The sequence below is a fragment of the Brachycentrus maculatus genome, unplaced genomic scaffold (genome assembly GCF_059751285.1).
Source record: "Brachycentrus maculatus isolate JH-2025_06_01 unplaced genomic scaffold, ASM5975128v1 h1tg000685l, whole genome shotgun sequence".
In the NCBI taxonomy this organism is placed as follows: Eukaryota; Metazoa; Arthropoda; class Insecta; order Trichoptera; family Brachycentridae; genus Brachycentrus; species Brachycentrus maculatus.
In genome coordinates this window covers 126,387-146,200 of record NW_028281417.1, presented here as the reverse complement: position 1 = coordinate 146,200, position 19,814 = coordinate 126,387, and the positions used below count along the sequence as shown (strand labels likewise).

The following is a 19,814-nucleotide window of genomic DNA, read 5'->3' as shown; positions in this document are numbered from 1 at the left end:
TACCCCAAGGACACATGTTTTCGCAACGTTCGGTCACTCTTCAAATAAGAAAAATACATACAATATCAAATTAATCCGATTTTATTTATTTAAATAAAAATTGGGAGTATTTATACAACTTCAACATACAAAAATATAAACTAAGAATTTCAAAAACTTATGATTACAGTAAGAAAGGTATGGAAGAAGAATTTTGAAAGGGACAGAAAATATTGTGATGGTTGGTTTAGAATTCAGGGAAAAAACACACGTTTAAATATTACTTTCGATGTGTTAACATATGTTTCCTCAAACGATCCCTCCTCAAACAACTATATTGGCACTCGGGACATGGGAACGGCTTTTTGCTAGAATGCGTTAAAATGTGCGATTTCAGATTCTTTTTCAACGAACATTTATAACCACAATCGAAACATGTAAACGGTTTCTCGCCATTGTGAGACATCATATGAGCCTGCAGAGATCTTTTGATTATAAATCTGGATTCGCATTGATTACAAGCGAATGGCTTCTCGCCAGTATGACTTAGCATATGAGTGTTTAAGCTGTGTTTCAGGGAACATTTATAATCGCATTCGGAACAAGAGAACGGTTTTACGGCAGAATGACTGAACATATGAACTTTTAAATTTCCTCTCTTGAAAGATTTATATTCGCACTCTGTGCAGGAAAACAGTTTCTCGCCACTGTGAGTAAACATGTGCGTTCTCAATGTTGCTTTCAAAGAAAATTTGCATGGACACTCCGAACACGAGAAAGGTTTCTCGCCGGAATGTGTCGCCATGTGAGTTTTAAGGCTATACTTCCGCGTACATTTGTAATTACACTCTGTGCAAGAAAATGGTTTGCTGTCAGTGTGACACCACATGTGTATTTTTAAATTTCCTTTCATCAAACATTTGTAGTCACAGAGTGTACAAGAATAAGGTTTCTCCCCGCTATGAGTTAGCAAGTGCGCTTTCAATGACTTTTTTAAAGAAGATCTGTATGGACACTGTGGGCATGGAAATGGTTTCTCTTTTATATTAGACGTTTGTGACGCATTGTCTGTTTCTGAAGGCAAGTTATTTGCATTATTTTGTTTCTTGAAGCTGCTAGACGATTGATAGTTATTTGTGGAACCCGTCGATATCGTCCTAATTTCACCGAAATCTGAAAACAAAATGAAGATAATTTATTTCGATCTACAGCAAGTGACTGTAAATGCCATTTTTGTAAGCATATTTTAGACGGCATTTCACTTGCATTTGATTTTAAGTCCGCTCAAAATCACGAGACTCGTATGAACTAAGAACTAAGGAAGAATATTAAAGAAAACTAATTCAAGACATTCGCCTGAGGGATCGCATTTCGACTGCATTCAGTCTGCTTTCATCCTTATTTTGCCAACTACATGCTTATGTATGGAAGCGAAGCATGGAGTTGGCAAAAGAAGAATGAAAGCAGACTGAATGCAGTCGAAATGTGATCCGAGGTTTGAAAAAGCGAGAAAATAAAATCTTATAAGAAACAATGGGGAACAGAAGAGCGAAATCAATATAACACAACTAGAGGCATTACCATAAAAGAAAAAGATGAATACCAAAAAGTAGTTACAAAAAACTGTTGAAAAAGAAAGGAAATAATAAAGAATACAACATTTAACTGTGTCTAAACACTTGTTCACAAATCTGGATCTCCAATTATAGGAGTTATTTTTTCATATAATTTTTTGACATCTCAAAATAGATGAAGACATTCCAGACTTCCATATTCTTCTTCATCTATGTTGAGATGTCAAAAAATAATATGAAAAATAAAGAATATGTTACTGGTTTACGAGAACTACGTTACGTTTGTGCCATGGCATGCCATGGCACAAACTACTACTTCGAATCGTGAGTACTGCTTAGAAAATATGTTTAAAAATTATAACTTTTATTTTTAAAATAAAGGGTAAGCGTAAGAGGGAGGTAATGTATCTCGCCATAAAGATAAAAAAATACTAACTAACTAAATAACTAACCATCACGCCGCCTCCCCGCAGGGGTGGGCAGAGATAATCGAACGCCACACCACTCTGTCTTTGCAAACATTATTCGCCTCTTCTACATTAATGCATCTCCTCATACATACCCGACGATTATTACGACTCCTGACCCGGCCGCTTTCAAGTATTTGACATACCTGATTGGGCCAAGTTTTCCTCGGTCTTCCTCTGCTTCTTCTCTTCACTACATTCGCCTCATAAATTTGTTTAAACGTTCTTTCTTCACTTATACGTTCCACATGTCCAAACCATCTCAACACGCCTTTCTTAATTTTATCGATAATGCCTATCTCAGCCTTACATTCTTTCCTTATTTCATCATTCGAGCATCTATCAAACATCGTTTTGCCACACATTCGTCTGAGGGATCGCATTTCAACTGCATTCAGTCTGAATTACAGGGTGAATACAGCAACAGGATGGATAAAACAACAAACAAGTAGTGTTACATACTATGATCGGTTCCCACGTCGAACGTATTCTCCGAGCATTCTTGCTTCAAGTCAGGATAAGCAGTGTCAACATCCGTTTGGTTTGGGTAAGCGCTGGTCCCCGGCACAGCCGGTTCGTCGTCTATATACTCTTCAGCACGACCCCATTCAGAGTAAGTATCTGGTTCGAACTTGATTATAGGAACTTCCGGGTAGGTCATCTCCTGCTTCACGGCGACATATGGCACGTCTCCATCGCTGATGGCGCCGTCAGACTCCGGTTCGCTCTTGAATGTGACGGGATACGGTGCTCCGACGACGTCCGCAGCTTGGAAAGTATCCTCTTCTTCATCGACCGTCTGCGGCTCGGCCTTGATCGAAACTAGAGCGAGGTCCATCGTTTATTTCATATTATACGAGCGTTAAAATCTAACTGTGTATTCCAATTGAAGATATTTCACCTGTAAACAGAATTCCTTCTTTAAAACAGGTTTTTAACTTCTAATTGAGCGTTTAACTATTCAAATTATACGTTTTACAAAACAAATTGGCCGATTTATTGTATTTTATAAAAGGATCAGGTAAGGAGTCGAAATAATCGGCGGATATGTGTGATGTATATATATATATATATATATATATATATATATATATATATATATATATATATATATATATATATATATATATATATATATATATATATATTGTCCGCCTCCGTGGTGTAATGGTCAGCGATTTTAGCTACTGATAGTGCTGGAGTTCCCAGGATCGATTCCCAGGGTGGGTTGATAATAAATATTAGTGAGATTACACTCTAATATTTATTTAATATTACTCTGCAGAGTCCTTGAAGCGAAGGAGTGATCACCTTGCTTTCATATAATTTACGATCAAGATAACATCGCATCAATGTGGTGTGGCGTTCTATTCTCTCTGCCTACCCCTACGGAAAGCGGTGAGATAGTTAGTTAGTAAGTTAGATTTTTTTTAATATATTCATATTAGTACTACATATACCGTGTGTGTGAATACATGTCCACTTTTTTTTTATTCTGAAGACTAGCGAGTGCGTTAGTCGTCAAACCTGCGCGGTGATGCGTGTACTCAAGTTTTCAGACCAGATTTTCATGTATATACAATAAAATAATTACACTTGTACTTTAATTAATTCTCTTTTCACTTTGTCCCTACCAACGAGAAGCAACCATCAGCGGACACTGTTCTTAAAAGCATGATCGCTACTGGAATTCTTAACCTCTAACCTGCTTAATTTCGAGTGTCAAACTTTCCGTCCCGTGCTGGATTATTTTACATTACAATATTTTTGACAAAAAAAGCATATTTCTGCCTATTTTTTGTAGTGAAACTTTCGGATATCCATCATAGATGTTCACAGTACACAATGCACTTTACTTATTATGTTTTTATGGTGTATTTACACAAAAATATTAACATTTACGGACTCGCGGCCTAAAGTATGGCGGCTGTATAGAAGACGCGGCTGCGGAGCACGAGCCGACCGGAAGTATTCACGATAAAGTTGACACTAAATTAAAATAATTTCGATATTTTATGACAATAAATCAAAGAGAACTAATTCATCCATGCCTCGAACCAAATTTAAGTGCAAAAAATTATCCATAAGTGTTGATATAAGTACGTAAAGTTGATATATAATATAGATATTAAAGTCTATAAAAAAACGACAATAGATGCGATCCGCAGCTTACGGGTAATGGTTACGGGCAGCAAGTTGGCGCAAGGAATAAAAATAAGTAATAACTTATTAAATTATAATTACCTAAATTTACCTTAACCTTATTAATTACCTAAATATAGTAAGTTAAAAAGATATGGATTTATTTTTGTATAAAGATTTTTTTGATGTATTAATATCGGTGAGGATGTTGATCAAAGTGGGAATATGAACGTCGACTATCAAAACAATTCAAAGTACCTACCCACCTAGTCCTCTAAAGTATGATCTAAATTGTCCATGGTCTAGTAATCTGTCAAAAATAAGAGTGCGATACGAAAATACAAACATTATTCTTTGTACTAATGATAACGGTGTAGTTATCCATTTATTCTAATTCATTCTACGAGCATTTTCTAGTGCTTTTTGTTTATTCTCGCCAAATGAAAACATAGGTTATAGAAAACGATATATCGACAGCGTCGTTCGAAATCAGGAGGTAGGTCTGCTAGATTCGTTAGCTGAACAGAATTAACGAGTTGGTCCAACGCTGTGCGTAACGAGTGACCAAAACTCACCTTTTATTGATGGTATTCCATTTATAATGAAGCGTAACAAGAGATACAGCTGTCACGGAGAGCGGTGGGCGGCCATTTTGTGTGAAATGTCAAACCATGTCATAGACAAAATACAACAAAGAACATATTGTAGATGAAATACTCGTTTAAAGTACCTACCTGTTGTCCTGATACCTACCGGAGTTTTCGTATTAAAAACCTCACGCTCTTCTTCATCTTTGTTTGGATACCAATGAAACATCTTAATTATTTTTTTGTATGTGGAATACAAAGTGAATTATTCATTTATTGTTTGTTTTGCTTGTAGTATCATGTTATACATGTAAAAAAATATATTGTATGAGAACATATATCTTTCTTTTTCAGTAAAACGTTTTAAAGTTTAAAAATATAACACATGTGTTAAAAATAAATATCAAGCCACTATTTAAACTTTTTACTGTGCAACAGATATTTAAAGAAAAAACCTGAAGTTTTTTTCTCCATTTGAAAAATATTAAATATATTTTTTAATAAATAATTGAACAGTAACTTTTCTTAAAAATGCAAAAACAACACTTTCTGCCCTGTAGCGGGTAAATAGTAAATTAAAAATATGCCGATTTCGCTGGGATATAGTACATTTCCTGGGCATTCCGAAAACATACACAACTGAAAATTGACAATATTTGATTTATGACGTTCTTGAAAGGCGTGAGCGATATGGCCAGGGTTGTATGTAGAGATGTCAAAAAATAGTGTATATGTATTTCACCTTGGATCTTGTTGGAGCGTCGGCCGCGCCCACCACTCCCTGAAGATGGTAAGAGCACCGCGTCTGCGCGGGATGGGCCGGGACGCCTCTCGGATTCCGGTCCACGCCGGCTATGAACCCCATCTCCTCGACGGTGATCACTCCTGGTTCCAGCGTCACGTATCCGGCGTCACGTATGCGGTACGAGAGGGTTTATTCTTATTCAGTTTTCTATTGTATAGTCTGTTATTATTATTTGGGTGTATATATATATATATATATATATATATATATATATATATATATATATATATATATATATATATATATATATATATATATATATATATATATATATATATATATATATATATATATATATATATATATATATATATATATATATATATATATATATATATATATATATATATATATATATATATATATATATATATATATATATATATATATATATATATATATATATATATATATATATATATATATATATATATATATATATATATATATATATATATATATATATATATATATATATATATATATAATAGGCACACTGGTGAACGTTACATAAGTTTAAGAAGTGATCACTTAAGCCTCCCAATTGCAAGGTCATTAAACCCTGTATCTGTGCATCCATCTTCTTTCGTTTAAAGAAAACGGTTGGAAACATATTGCTGAAATGATTTCATTATATTTATGATTTGCATATTACATGCGGAAAACGGAAATGTAATACTTATAACAAATTGTAAATCATAAAACAAAGATATTTAAACAAAGAAATTCAAAGGTGTATGAACTCAAAACATGGGAAAACAACTTCATGAGTATATTTCAAGCGCAAACAATATCGAAAACAAGGAGCTGACATCGCAGTCAAAAGATAACACATCAACTAGTTATTCTATAACTTCCTTTACAATCACGCCGTTTCTCTTCAGGGGTAGCCAGTAAAGATAGAACGCTAGACTGGTATGTCCTGACATACACTCCTAGCTTTCTTGACACTCAAACTTCACTAGAGACATCTATGGTGGGATGAGACAAGCTTTTTATTAAGCAGAAACTTTTTCATTTGTATGTGAGGTCCGAATTCTGGATTATATTAACATATATTAGAAAAGTTAGAAAATATCCGTTAAAATTTTATCTTATAATTTGACCAGTTTATCTCCAATTATAGTTTTTAGGTGTATAAAGCTGTAATAGTAGTAGTGTGGGTTGTTTGTTTACCACTACACTACCATTTGTGTTTTACAAATATCAGGGGAGGGGGGGTGGACCATAGAACCATCAACAAATAGAGCCGCCAACAATTTAGCAACGTTGCCAATATTAAAATAACTCCATCGTTTCTGTGACGTCATTCATTGCCAACTTACGAAAATAACGTTTTTTCGAAGGCGAATTTTCAAAATGAAAATGATGAATGAAAATATTGATTATATCGGCCATTATAAATAATGCACGAGTCTAATACAATCCTTTATAGGTGGAGTATGTTAAATTATATATTACTCCCGAGTGATAATACTTTATTGGAGATAATACAGATTTATCAATTTGGTAAGTTGGACACACTTAAAACAATGTAAAGAACTATAGATGTGTCATATCAAGTTGAAACACCTATAGCATTAACCCGTAAGCTGCGGATCGCATCTATTGTCGTTTTTTATAGAAGTACCGTTGACTGCGGATCGCATGCATAGTCGTTTTTCAACTTTACGTACTTATATCAACACCTATGGATAATTTTTTTGCACTTAAATTTGATTCGAGGCATGGATGAATTAGTTCTCTTTGATTTATTGTCATAAAATATCAAAATTATTTTAATTTAGTGTCAACTTTATCGTGAATACTTCCGGTCGGCTCGTGCTCCGCAGATACGACAGCCGCGTCTTCTATACAGCCGCCATACTTTAGGCCGCGAGTCCGTAAATGTTAATATTTTTGTGTAAATACACCATAAAAACATAATAAGTAAAATGCATTGTGTACTGTGAACATCTATGATGGATATCCGAAAGTTTTACTACAAAAAATAGGCAAAAATATGCTTTTTTTGTCAAAAATATTGTAATGTAAAATAATCCAGCACGGGACGGAAAGTTTGACACTCGAAATCGAGCAGCTTAGAGGTTAATATCTCTTCCGCAGGGTGAATAATCCATCGCCTACTAGAAAGAATGATGATAATTTTGTTTGGTCAAGCTTCGATTGCCGCGTCAAGGCTAGAGGAGCCGACCAGCGTCGCCCTGACGAGGTGCTAGAAGCACACGCTGATGTTATCTCCTGGGCAGAGTCGCGGGGTAGGTACCTGCAGATGACAGCATCGCTTCCGGCAGACAAAGGGTTATTTAACCTTCGCTGAGGCGCTCTGCTGTCATCGAGGAAACGGGTCTGAGCTAAAATATAATACTATATACCTTTTGGCATTTTCCCAACATATCGCTCATTCCTTTCAACAACGTAATATATAAAAAATCTTTAATTTTCAGTTTCGAATGTTTTCGGAATGCCCAGAAAATGTACTATATCCCAGCAAAAGCGGGATATTTTTAACTTAATATTTACCCGCTACAGAGCAGAAAGCGTTGTTTTTGCATTTTTGCACTTATGCGAGCCTATGACGGTCGTAAGCCCTGTAAATGCCCAGAATAGAAATTTTTTGTAGGGATGTATGAGGAGATGCGTGAACGTGGAAGAGGCGGAGAATGTTTGCAAAGACAGAGTGGTGTGGCGTTCTATTCTCAATGCCTACCCCTGAGTTTAGTTAGTTTATTAGTTAAATCTAGAAGTTTGTTAATTTTTTTCATCTCACCAATAGATGTCTCTAGTGACGTTCTAGTGATTCTGTTTCAAAATTGGTTCATATATATTAATAAAAATTCCAAGAATTTGAGTAGTGTGGTTGTCAATAATGGGTAGAATTGGTGAATGTTACATGTGTGTAAAGTGATCACTTAAACCAGCCTATGACGGTCGTCAGCCCGTGGTAAATTTTCTTTCATATTAAAAAAAAAAAAAAATAATAAAAAATTCTGACTTTTATATTAAAAAAAAAATAATATGAAAAATACTCCTATAATTGGAGATAATCCAGAGTTGTGAACATGTATTTGGACACACTCAAAATGTTAGAACTTGGAATTGAACCACACATTTTTTCGTTGGTACTTTTCTCGAATCTTACAAGCACCTTGTCGTCTTCAGGGATGGATATGTACTTAACTAAAAACTGTGAAATATTTATAGTTAGGTGAGTAGGCGGGATTTAGGAGGGTGTAATTAAATCAGTTAATTGCAATTAAGTTGTATGCTATGAATGCTGGGAACAGAGTGAATGGTGCACTGAAATCAGGAATAGCAAATAAAAACCTATCAGCGGAAGCTAAACTGGCAGTGCACAACGGAGTCCTGGTTCCAACTCTAATGTATGGAAGTGAAACATGGAGTTGGCAAACGAAGGATGAAAGTAGACTGAAGGCAGTCGAAATGCGATCTCTCAGAAGAATGTGCGACAAAACGATGTATGATAGATGTGCGAATAGTGAAATAAGGAAGGAATGCAGAGCTGAGACAAGCTTTATCGATAAAATTAAGAAAGGTGTGTTGAGATGGTTTGGTCATGTAGAACGAATGGGTGAGGAAAGAACGGTAAAACAAATTTATGAGGCGAATGTTAGCGGGAAAAGAAGCAGAGGAAGACCGAGAAAAACATGGCACGAACAGGTATGCCAAATACTTGAAAGTGGTCAGGTTAGGAGTCGTAACAATCGGCGGGTATGTATGAGGAGATGCGTGAACGTGGAAGAGGCTAAGAATGTTTGCAAAGACAGAGTGGTGTGGCGTTCGATTCTCTCTGCCTACCCCTGCGGGGAAGCGGCGTGATGGTTAGTTACTTAGTTAATTAAGTTAGGTTGGAAGTGAGGGAGATGAACGGTGGAACTTTTATTAACATTTTTTCTAAGAAAACCAATAAGGAAAATATTTTTAAAATAGGGCTATAACTTTAAATAAGATAGTAATTAATTTAATTTAATTCGTATTGTGAAATTAATTTGTCTGCCTCCGTGGCGTAATGGTTATTATGTTTAGCCACCGCTCTGGAGGTTCCGGGCTCGATTCCCATGAAGGGGTGAAAATAAATACTAGTAATTTTAAAACTAACAAACTAACTAACCATCTAACTAACCATTTTGTCCGCCTCCGTAGTGTAATGGTCAGCACGCTTGGCTACCGTTCTGGAGGTCCCGGGTTCGATTCCCAAGGGGGGAAAAAAAATATAAGTGATTTTTTCACTGTAATATTTATTCAATATTACCCTGGACTGGTACCTGAAGCGGAGGGCTGATCACCCTTCCTTCATGTGTAAACGATCAAGATAACACTGCGTTTATATGACACAGTGCCCTATGCGCCATTGGGGTGCGGATAGGGGTTTTATTGTTATTATTATTTAACTAACCATCACCCCGCTTCACCGCAGGGATAGGCAGAAAGAATAGAACGCCACACACATCTTGTATCCATTATATTTCAAATTGGGTTTCCCGTTACTGAAATTATGTCCAGGATAATTAAATTAATAAAATAATCATAAAAACGGGAACCGGTTCTGCCCGACGAACGGGAACCGGTTTCTATTCATAACTTTGCTGTATTCTTTTAATCCGGTCGGATTTTAACAAACAAAATCATATCGCTCACTCCTTTCAAGAACGTCAAAAATCGAAAAACTTGATTTTTCAGGAGAACGTTTTTAAAGTTTAAAAATATAATACAATGTATTAAAAATAAATATCAAGCCACTTATTGAACTTTTTACTGTGTAACAAACCAGAAAGTTTTTTCTCCATTTGTAAAATATTTAGTATATTTAAAAAAAATTAAACAATACCTTTTCTTCAAAATCCAAAAACAACACTTTCTGCCCTGTAGCGGGTAAATATTAAGTTAAAAATATGCCGCTTTTGCTGGGATATAGTACATTTTCTAGGCATTCCGAAAATATGCACAGCTGAAAATTTACGATTTTTGATTTGTGACGTTCTTGAAAGGAGTTAGCGATATGTGGAGGTCCTCACCAAAAAGTTAAATTTCAAATATTGCACAAAAATCATTTAAATGCAAATCTGTCCTGTTGACTGTATTCTATCGAAATGTTAATTAAAGTTTCGACAAGTAACATTCACCAACTCTACCCATCATTTACAACCACACTACTCAAATTCTTGGAAGTTCTATATATATGAACCAATTTTGAAACATTGTTCTTGAATCGCTAGAACTTCACTAGAGACATCTATTGGTGAGATGAAATGAAGCTTTTTATTGAGCAGAAACTCTTTTATTAGTATGTGAGGTCCGAATAAAAAAAAAACTAACCATCACGCCGCTTCTCCGCAGGGTAGGCAGAGAGAATAGAGCGCCACACCACTCTGTCCTTGCAAACATTCTTCGCCTCTTCTACGTTCATGCATCTCCTCATACATACCCGCCGATTGTTACGACTCCTAACCTGACCACTTTCAAGTATTTGGCATACCTGATCGTGCCATGTTTTCCTCGGTCTGTCTGAGGTCCGAATCCTGGATTATAATCACACACATGAGAAACGCCAGAAAATGTCATTTTCATTTTTATCATTTTAGCTTATAATTTGACCAGATAATTTATTTACAACATTTTGAGTGTGTCCAAATACTTGTTCACAAATTTGGATTATCTCCAATTGTAGGAGTTCCTTCATATTGTTTTTTGACATCTCATCAAAGATGAAGAAGAATTTGTAAGTCTGAAGATTTGTGAACAAGTATTTGGACACACAAAAAAATTCTACATAAATTATCCTCTTCCACGTTCAAGAGAGTTTGCAAGGACAAAGTGGTGTGGCGCTCTATTCTCTCTGCCTACCCCTGCGGGGAAGCGGCGGGATGGTTAGTTAGTTAGTTTTTTTTTTAATACATAAATTTATTATAATCAAGCTAATTTTTGCATAGTCTAAGTGCACTTTTAAAATGTGGGCCCCAAACATCCGTGTCACTTTTTTTAACGAATGTTTTATGGTCGTGATTTTTGAGATCTATTACGTTTTTTTCTTGTCGAGTTCTGGTTCCGTTCGGACCGAAAGTAGAATTCTAAAAACCGGTTCTCAAAAACTAGTTCTATGGCAGGCATCACTCAGGAAATATAGCGTGGACATCGTTCAATCATTCAGAAACACATCAAAACAAAATCTTACACATACCTCTTTTCTCAGTGCCGCAAAACCATGTGTGATAGATGTTCCAATGGTGACAATGAAGTCAATTTTCTGACATCTCTAAAGGTGTTAAACAGGGATGTGTAATGTCACCATGGTTATTCTGTACATGGTCTAATCTGCACATCTTACACAAACCTCTTTTCTCAGTGTTTGCGGCGTGTCGTGTGTGATGTTAGATGTCACAATGGTGACAAAGTAGGAATTTGCTGACATCTCTAAAGGTGTTAAACAAGGATGTGTAATGTCACCATGGTTATTCTGTACATGGTCTAATCTGAACATTTTACACAAACCTCTTTTCTCAGTGTTTGCGGCATGCCATGTGTGATGTTAGGTGTTACAATGGCGACAAAGAAGGAATTTGCTGACATCTCTAAAGGTGTTAAACAGGGATGTGTAATGTCACCATGGTTGTTTAATCTGTACATCTTACACATACTCGTACCTCTTTTCTCAGTGTTTCAAAACCATGTCTGATAGATGTTCCAACGGTCACTGAGAAGTAAATTTTCTAATTGTGTTTAACAGGGATGTGTAATGTCACCATGAATGTTTAATATGTACATCTCATACATACCTCTTTTCTCAGTTTTTGCGGCATGCCATGTGTGATGTTAGGTGTTACAATGGCGACAAAGAAGGAATTTGCTGACATCTCTAAAGGTGTTGAACAGGGATGTGTAATGTCACCGTGGTTGTTTAATCTGTACATCTTACACTCTTACACATACTCGTACCTCTTTTCTCAGTGCTGCGAAGCTATGAGTGATGTATGATGTTCCAATGGTGACAAAGAAGGAAATTTGCTGACAACTCTAAAGGTGTTGAACAGGGATGTGTAATGTCACCATGGTTGTTTAATCTGTACATCTTACACTCTTACACATACTCTTACCTCATTTCTCAGTGCTGGAAAACTATAAGTGATGTAAGATGTTCCAATGGTGGCAAAGAAGGAATTTGCTGACATCTCTAAAGGTGTTAAACAGGGATGTGTAATGTCGCCATAAATGTTTAATCTGTTCATATTATACATTCCATCTTTTCTCATTGCTTGGGCATGCCGTGTGTGACGTCAGATGTTCATTAAAAACAAGTAATATATTTTTTTTAGATTGAATATATATTAATAATAAAATATTTTAAAAATTAGTATTCATTCGGCATGGAACGCATAATCGTATTTTACATTGTTTTCCATATGAAAAAAAATGTTTCGCTTAACGGGTAAGATGCTGGAACGAATTATGCTCGTTATAAGGGTCCAACGCAATTTAAAATAATACTTATTCGGTATAAAATATTTTAATTCAAAAAGCCGTTTTAATTTTATTCGTCCGTTAGTGTATGGTCACTCTAATGCACCATCTCGAATGGTCATTGGCCGAAACCAATTACAGTCTTGTCTTGTTATTTTTTATCTTTATATTTACAATGGATGTGTCTCAGATCCAATGTGGCCTAAGCGACTCGCTTAGTCATCTGTAATGATGATGTCAGGTTTATAATTACAAATTAACACTTAAAAACAATATTTTACGCGCAGATTACTCGTGAAACTATGCAATAAATTAGAGTACAATATTATCTGTGTTCCTATGTCTTATACCTATTGAAGAAACAGAATTATAATCATTTAAAGTCCTCCAATTTCACTCTAAAATAGGGACCTTTTTCTAACGTTAAATACTACAATACAGTGAATACGCGCGGAGCAGGTTACTCGTGAAACTATGCAATAAATTAGAGTACAATATTATCTGTGTTCCTATGTCTTATAACTATTGTAGAAACAGAATTATAATCATTTAAAGTCCTCCAATTTCACTCTAAAATAGGGACCTTTTTCTAACGTTAAATACTACAATACAGTGAATACGCGCGGAGCAGGTTACTCGTGAAACTATGCAATAAATTAGAGTACAATATTATCTGTGTTCCTATGTCTTATACCTATTGAAGAAACAGAATTATAATCATTTAAAGTCCTCCAATTTCACTCTAAAATAGGGACCTTTTTCTAACGTTAAATACTACAATACAGTGAATACGCGCGGAGCAGGTTACTCGTGAAACTATGCAATAAATTAGAGTACAATATTATCTGTGTTCCTATGTCTTATAACTATTGTAGAAACAGAATTATAATCATTTAAAGTCCTCCAATTTCACTCTAAAATAGGGACCTTTTTCTAACGTTAAATACTACAATACAGTGAATACGCGCGGAGCAGGTTACTCGTGAAACTATGCAATAAATTAGAGTACAATATTATCTGTGTTCCTATGTCTTATAACTATTGTAGAAACAGAATTATAATCATTTAAAGTCCTCCAATTTCACTCTAAAATAGGGACCTTTTTCTAACGTTAAATACTACAATACAGTGAATACGCGCGGAGCAGGTTACTCGTGAAACTATGCAATAAATTAGAGTACAATATTATCTGTGTTCCTATGTCTTATACCTATTGAAGAAACAGAATTATAATCATTTAAAGTCCTCCAATTTCACTCTAAAATAGGGACCTTTTTCTAACGTTAAATACTACAATACAGTGAATACGCGCGGAGCAGGTTACTCGTGAAACTATGCAATAAATTAGAGTACAATATTATCTGTGTTCCTATGTCTTATAACTATTGTAGAAACAGAATTATAATCATTTAAAGTCCTCCAATTTCACTCTAAAATAGGGACCTTTTTCTAACGTTAAATACTACAATACAGTGAATACGCGCGGAGCAGGTTACTCGTGAAACTATGCAATAAATTAGAGTACAATATTATCTGTGTTCCTATGTCTTATACCTATTGAAGAAACAGAATTATAATCATTTAAAGTCCTCCAATTTCACTCTAAAATAGGGACCTTTTTCTAACGTTAAATACTACAATACAGTGAATACGCGCGGAGCAGGTTACTCGTGAAACTATGCAATAAATTAGAGTACAATATTATCTGTGTTCCTATGTCTTATAACTATTGTAGAAACAGAATTATAATCATTTAAAGTCCTCCAATTTCACTCTAAAATAGGGACCTTTTTCTAACGTTAAATACTACAATACAGTGAATACGCGCGGAGCAGGTTACTCGTGAAACTATGCAATAAATTAGAGTACAATATTATCTGTGTTCCTATGTCTTATACCTATTGAAGAAACAGAATTATAATCATTTAAAGTCCTCCAATTTCACTCTAAAATAGGGACCTTTTTCTAACGTTAAATACTACAATACAGTGAATACGCGCGGAGCAGGTTACTCGTGAAACTATGCAATAAATTAGAGTACAATATTATCTGTGTTCCTATGTCTTATAACTATTGTAGAAACAGAATTATAATCATTTAAAGTCCTCCAATTTCACTCTAAAATAGGGACCTTTTTCTAACGTTAAATACTACAATACAGTGAATACGCGCGGAGCAGGTTACTCGTGAAACTATGCAATAAATTAGAGTACAATATTATCTGTGTTCCTATGTCTTATAACTATTGTAGAAACAGAATTATAATCATTTAAAGTCCTCCAATTTCACTCTAAAATAGGGACCTTTTTCTAACGTTAAATACTACAATACAGTGAATACGCGCGGAGCAGGTTACTCGTGAAACTATGCAATAAATTAGAGTACAATATTATCTGTGTTCCTATGTCTTATAACTATTGTAGAAACAGAATTATAATCATTTAAAGTCCTCCAATTTCACTCTAAAATAGGGACCTTTTTCTAACGTTAAATACTACAATACAGTGAATACGCGCGGAGCAGGTTACTCGTGAAACTATGCAATAAATTAAAGTGCAATATTATCTGTGTTCCTATGTCTTATAACTATTGTAGAAACAGAATTATAATCGTTTAAAGTCCTCCAATTTCACTCTAAAATAGGGACCTTTTTCTAACGTTAAATACTACAATACAGTGAATACGCGCGGAGCAGGTTACTCGTGAAACTATGCAATAAATTAGAGTACAATATTATCTGTGTTCCTATGTCTTATAACTATTGTAGAAACAGAATTATAATCATTTAAAGTCCTCCAATTTCACTCTAAAATAGGGACCTTTTTCTAACGTTAAATACTACAATACAGTGAATACGCGCGGAGCAGGTTACTCGTGAAACTATGCAATAAATTAGAGTACAATATTATCTGTGTTCCTATGTCTTATAACTATTGTAGAAACAGAATTATAATCATTTAAAGTCCTCCAATTTCACTCTAAAATAGGGACCTTTTTCTAACGTTAAATACTACAATACAGTGAATACGCGCGGAGCAGGTTACTCGTGAAACTATGCAATAAATTAGAGTACAATATTATCTGTGTTCCTATGTCTTACAACTATTGTAGAAACAGAATTATAATCATTTAAAGTCCTCCAATTTCACTCTAAAATAGGGACCTTTTTCTAACGTTAAATACTACAATACAGTGAATACGCGCGGAGCAGGTTACTCGTGAAACTATGCAATAAATTAGAGTACAATATTATCTGTGTTCCTATGTCTTATAACTATTGTAGAAACAGAATTATAATCATTTAAAGTCCTCCAATTTCACTCTAAAATAGGGACCTTTTTCTAACGTTAAATACTACAATACAGTGAATACGCGCGGAGCAGGTTACTCTTGAAACTATGCAATAAATTAGAGTACAATATTATCTGTGTTCCTATGTCTTATAACTATTGTAGAAACAGAATTATAATCATTTAAAGTCCTCCAATTTCACTCTAAAATAGGGACCTTTTTCTAACGTTAAATACTACAATACAGTGAATACGCGCGGAGCAGGTTACTCGTGAAACTATGCAATAAATTAGAGTACAATATTATCTGTGTTCCTATGTCTTATAACTATTGTAGAAACAGAATTATAATCATTTAAAGTCCTCCAATTTCACTCTAAAATAGGGACCTTTTTCTAACGTTAAATACTACAATACAGTGAATACGCGCGGAGCAGGTTACTCGTGAAACTATGCAATAAATTAGAGTACAATATTATCTGTGTTCCTATGTCTTACAACTATTGTAGAAACAGAATTATAATCATTTAAAGTCCTCCAATTTCACTCTAAAATAGGGACCTTTTTCTAACGTTAAATACTACAATACAGTGAATACGCGCGGAGCAGGTTACTCGTGAAACTATGCAATAAATTAGAGTACAATATTATCTGTGTTCCTATGTCTTATAACTATTGTAGAAACAGAATTATAATCATTTAAAGTCCTCCAATTTCACTCTAAAATAGGGACCTTTTTCTAACGTTAAATACTACAATACAGTGAATACGCGCGGAGCAGGTTACTCGTGAAACTATGCAATAAATTAGAGTACAATATTATCTGTGTTCCTATGTCTTATAACTATTGTAGAAACAGAATTATAATCATTTAAAGTCCTCCAATTTCACTCTAAAATAGGGACCTTTTTCTAACGTTAAATACTACAATACAGTGAATACGCGCGGAGCAGGTTACTCGTGAAACTATGCAATAAATTAGAGTACAATATTATCTGTGTTCCTATGTCTTATAACTATTGTAGAAACAGAATTATAATCATTTAAAGTCCTCCAATTTCACTCTAAAATAGGGACCTTTTTCTAACGTTAAATACTACAATACAGTGAATACGCGCGGAGCAGGTTACTCGTGAAACTATGCAATAAATTAGAGTACAATATTATCTGTGTTCCTATGTCTTATAACTATTGTAGAAACAGAATTATAATCATTTAAAGTCCTCCAATTTCACTCTAAAATAGGGACCTTTTTCTAAAGTTAAATACTACAATACAGTGAATAGCAGGTTACTCAAAATCAACTTAGAAAAAAAACATCATACGGTAGCCTTAGGAGTTAAGTTATTAAACAAAAAAATGAGAAAATGAGTTCATTTGAGTCGCTTACGTCTTTTGGGCGCTGAGTATTTTGCACAGGAACTAAATTTAACACGTTGTAGTTCCCACAAAAGATTTGAGGATAGCTGAAAAGTTTTTAGTATCGAATTTTTTATTAATAATTTATTTTTAAAAATCCATACCAGTTGAGATGCAAATTTTGAATCCGGAGTAATTCTCGCATAACTAATATTCACTATTTCATATATTTTCTACCCGATTAAATCTGTACAATGACTCGATTGATGGAAAATAAATGACGAATGATGAAAGATGAATGATGATTGATGAGTTATGAATTATGAATACAAATGATGAAAGATGAATGACGAAATATAAATGACGAATGATGTGAAATCTGAATGATGAACGACGAATTATTATTGATGAATTATAAATGACTAACGATGAATGATGAATGACGAATGGTGAATTGTACCCAATTGTACCCATTCATCATTCGAAATTCATCTTACCAGATGAATTTCGAATGATGAATGTTGAATTGTAAATGAGGAGTGATGATTGATGAATGGTGAAAGATGAATGACGAATGATGAATGACGGATTATTGTTGATGAATTCTAAATAACCAATGATGAATGATGCATGATGAATGATGTAATAGTGAATTCCAAATGATGAACGATGATTGATGAATTACGGATGAAGAATGATTAATGATAAATAATGAACGATGAATGATGAATGATGAATGATGCATGATGAATGCTGAATGATGAATGATGAATGATGAATGTTGAATGATGAATGATGAATGATGAATGATGAATGATGAATGATGAATGATGAATGATGAATGATGAATGATGAATGTTGAATGATGAATGATGAATGATGAATGATGAATGATGAATGATGAATGATGAATGATGAATGATGAATGATGAATGATGAATGATGAATGATGAATGATGAATGATGAATGATGAATGATGAATGATGAATGATGAATGATGAATGATGAATGATGAATGATGAAATACGAATAACGAAACTGAGTGGAATCAGATATTGAATTTAACTAAATAAAATAACAACGACCGATAACTACTAGAGCGCCCCTCTCGGCAGACGAGCCGTGCGTCGGCTCTTTGTGCCATCCCGAGGCACTCGAGGCGGCCTCACCCCGCGGTCAGTCCCGCGTCCTCCGTCGCCAGCTCGGGACGGCCCATCCCGCTGCCTTCGCGAGGTAAATCTCCGTTCGGGCTATTCGACACTCGAATCCGCGTGTTATCTCTCTAGACCTAAGGTCGACCCGTCGCAACGTATTATTACCTTGTATACATATATATATATATATATATATATATATATATATATATATATATATATATATATATATATATATATATATATATATATATATATATTTATATATATATATATATATTTATATATATATATATATGTATATATATATATATATATATATATATATATATATATATATATATATATATATATATAAATATATATATATATATATATATATATATATATATATATATATATAAAATATATATATATATATATATATATATATATATATATATATATATATATATATATATATATATATATATATATATATATATTTATATATATACATATATATACATATATATATTTATATATATATACATATATATATATTTATATATATACATATATACATATATATATTTATATATATATATATATATATATATATATATATATATATATATATATAAATATATATATATATATATATATATATATATATATATTATATATATATATATATATATATATATATATAATATATATATATATATATATATATATATATATATATATATATATATATATATATATATATATTATATATATATATATATATATATATATATATATATATATATATATATATATATATATTATATATATAATATATATATATATATATATATATATATATATATATATATATATATATATATATAAATATATATTTAAAAATATATAGCATTGTTAACTTTGTGATAGGTATGGTAATATAATACTCTCCTTATCATTCATCGTTCACATCGTCTAATACCACTTTAGGT

The 19,814-nt window shown here is 33.5% G+C and overlaps 1 protein-coding gene across 1 annotated transcript; it reads right to left on the bottom strand.

Moving 5' to 3' along the window:
• Window positions 1–65: 65 nt before the first annotated feature.
• Window positions 66–4,835, bottom strand: LOC148300612 (uncharacterized). Its single transcript, XM_088274533.1, has 3 exons — window positions 4,738–4,835; window positions 2,483–2,921; window positions 66–1,152 (listed from the first exon to the last, which is right to left on the bottom strand). Exons 2-3 carry the CDS (start codon window positions 2,856–2,858, stop codon window positions 260–262), a joined length of 1,269 nt encoding a protein of 422 aa, XP_088130659.1. The 5' UTR covers window positions 2,859–2,921; window positions 4,738–4,835; the 3' UTR covers window positions 66–259.
• Between the last annotated feature and the right edge of the window lie 14,979 nt (window positions 4,836–19,814).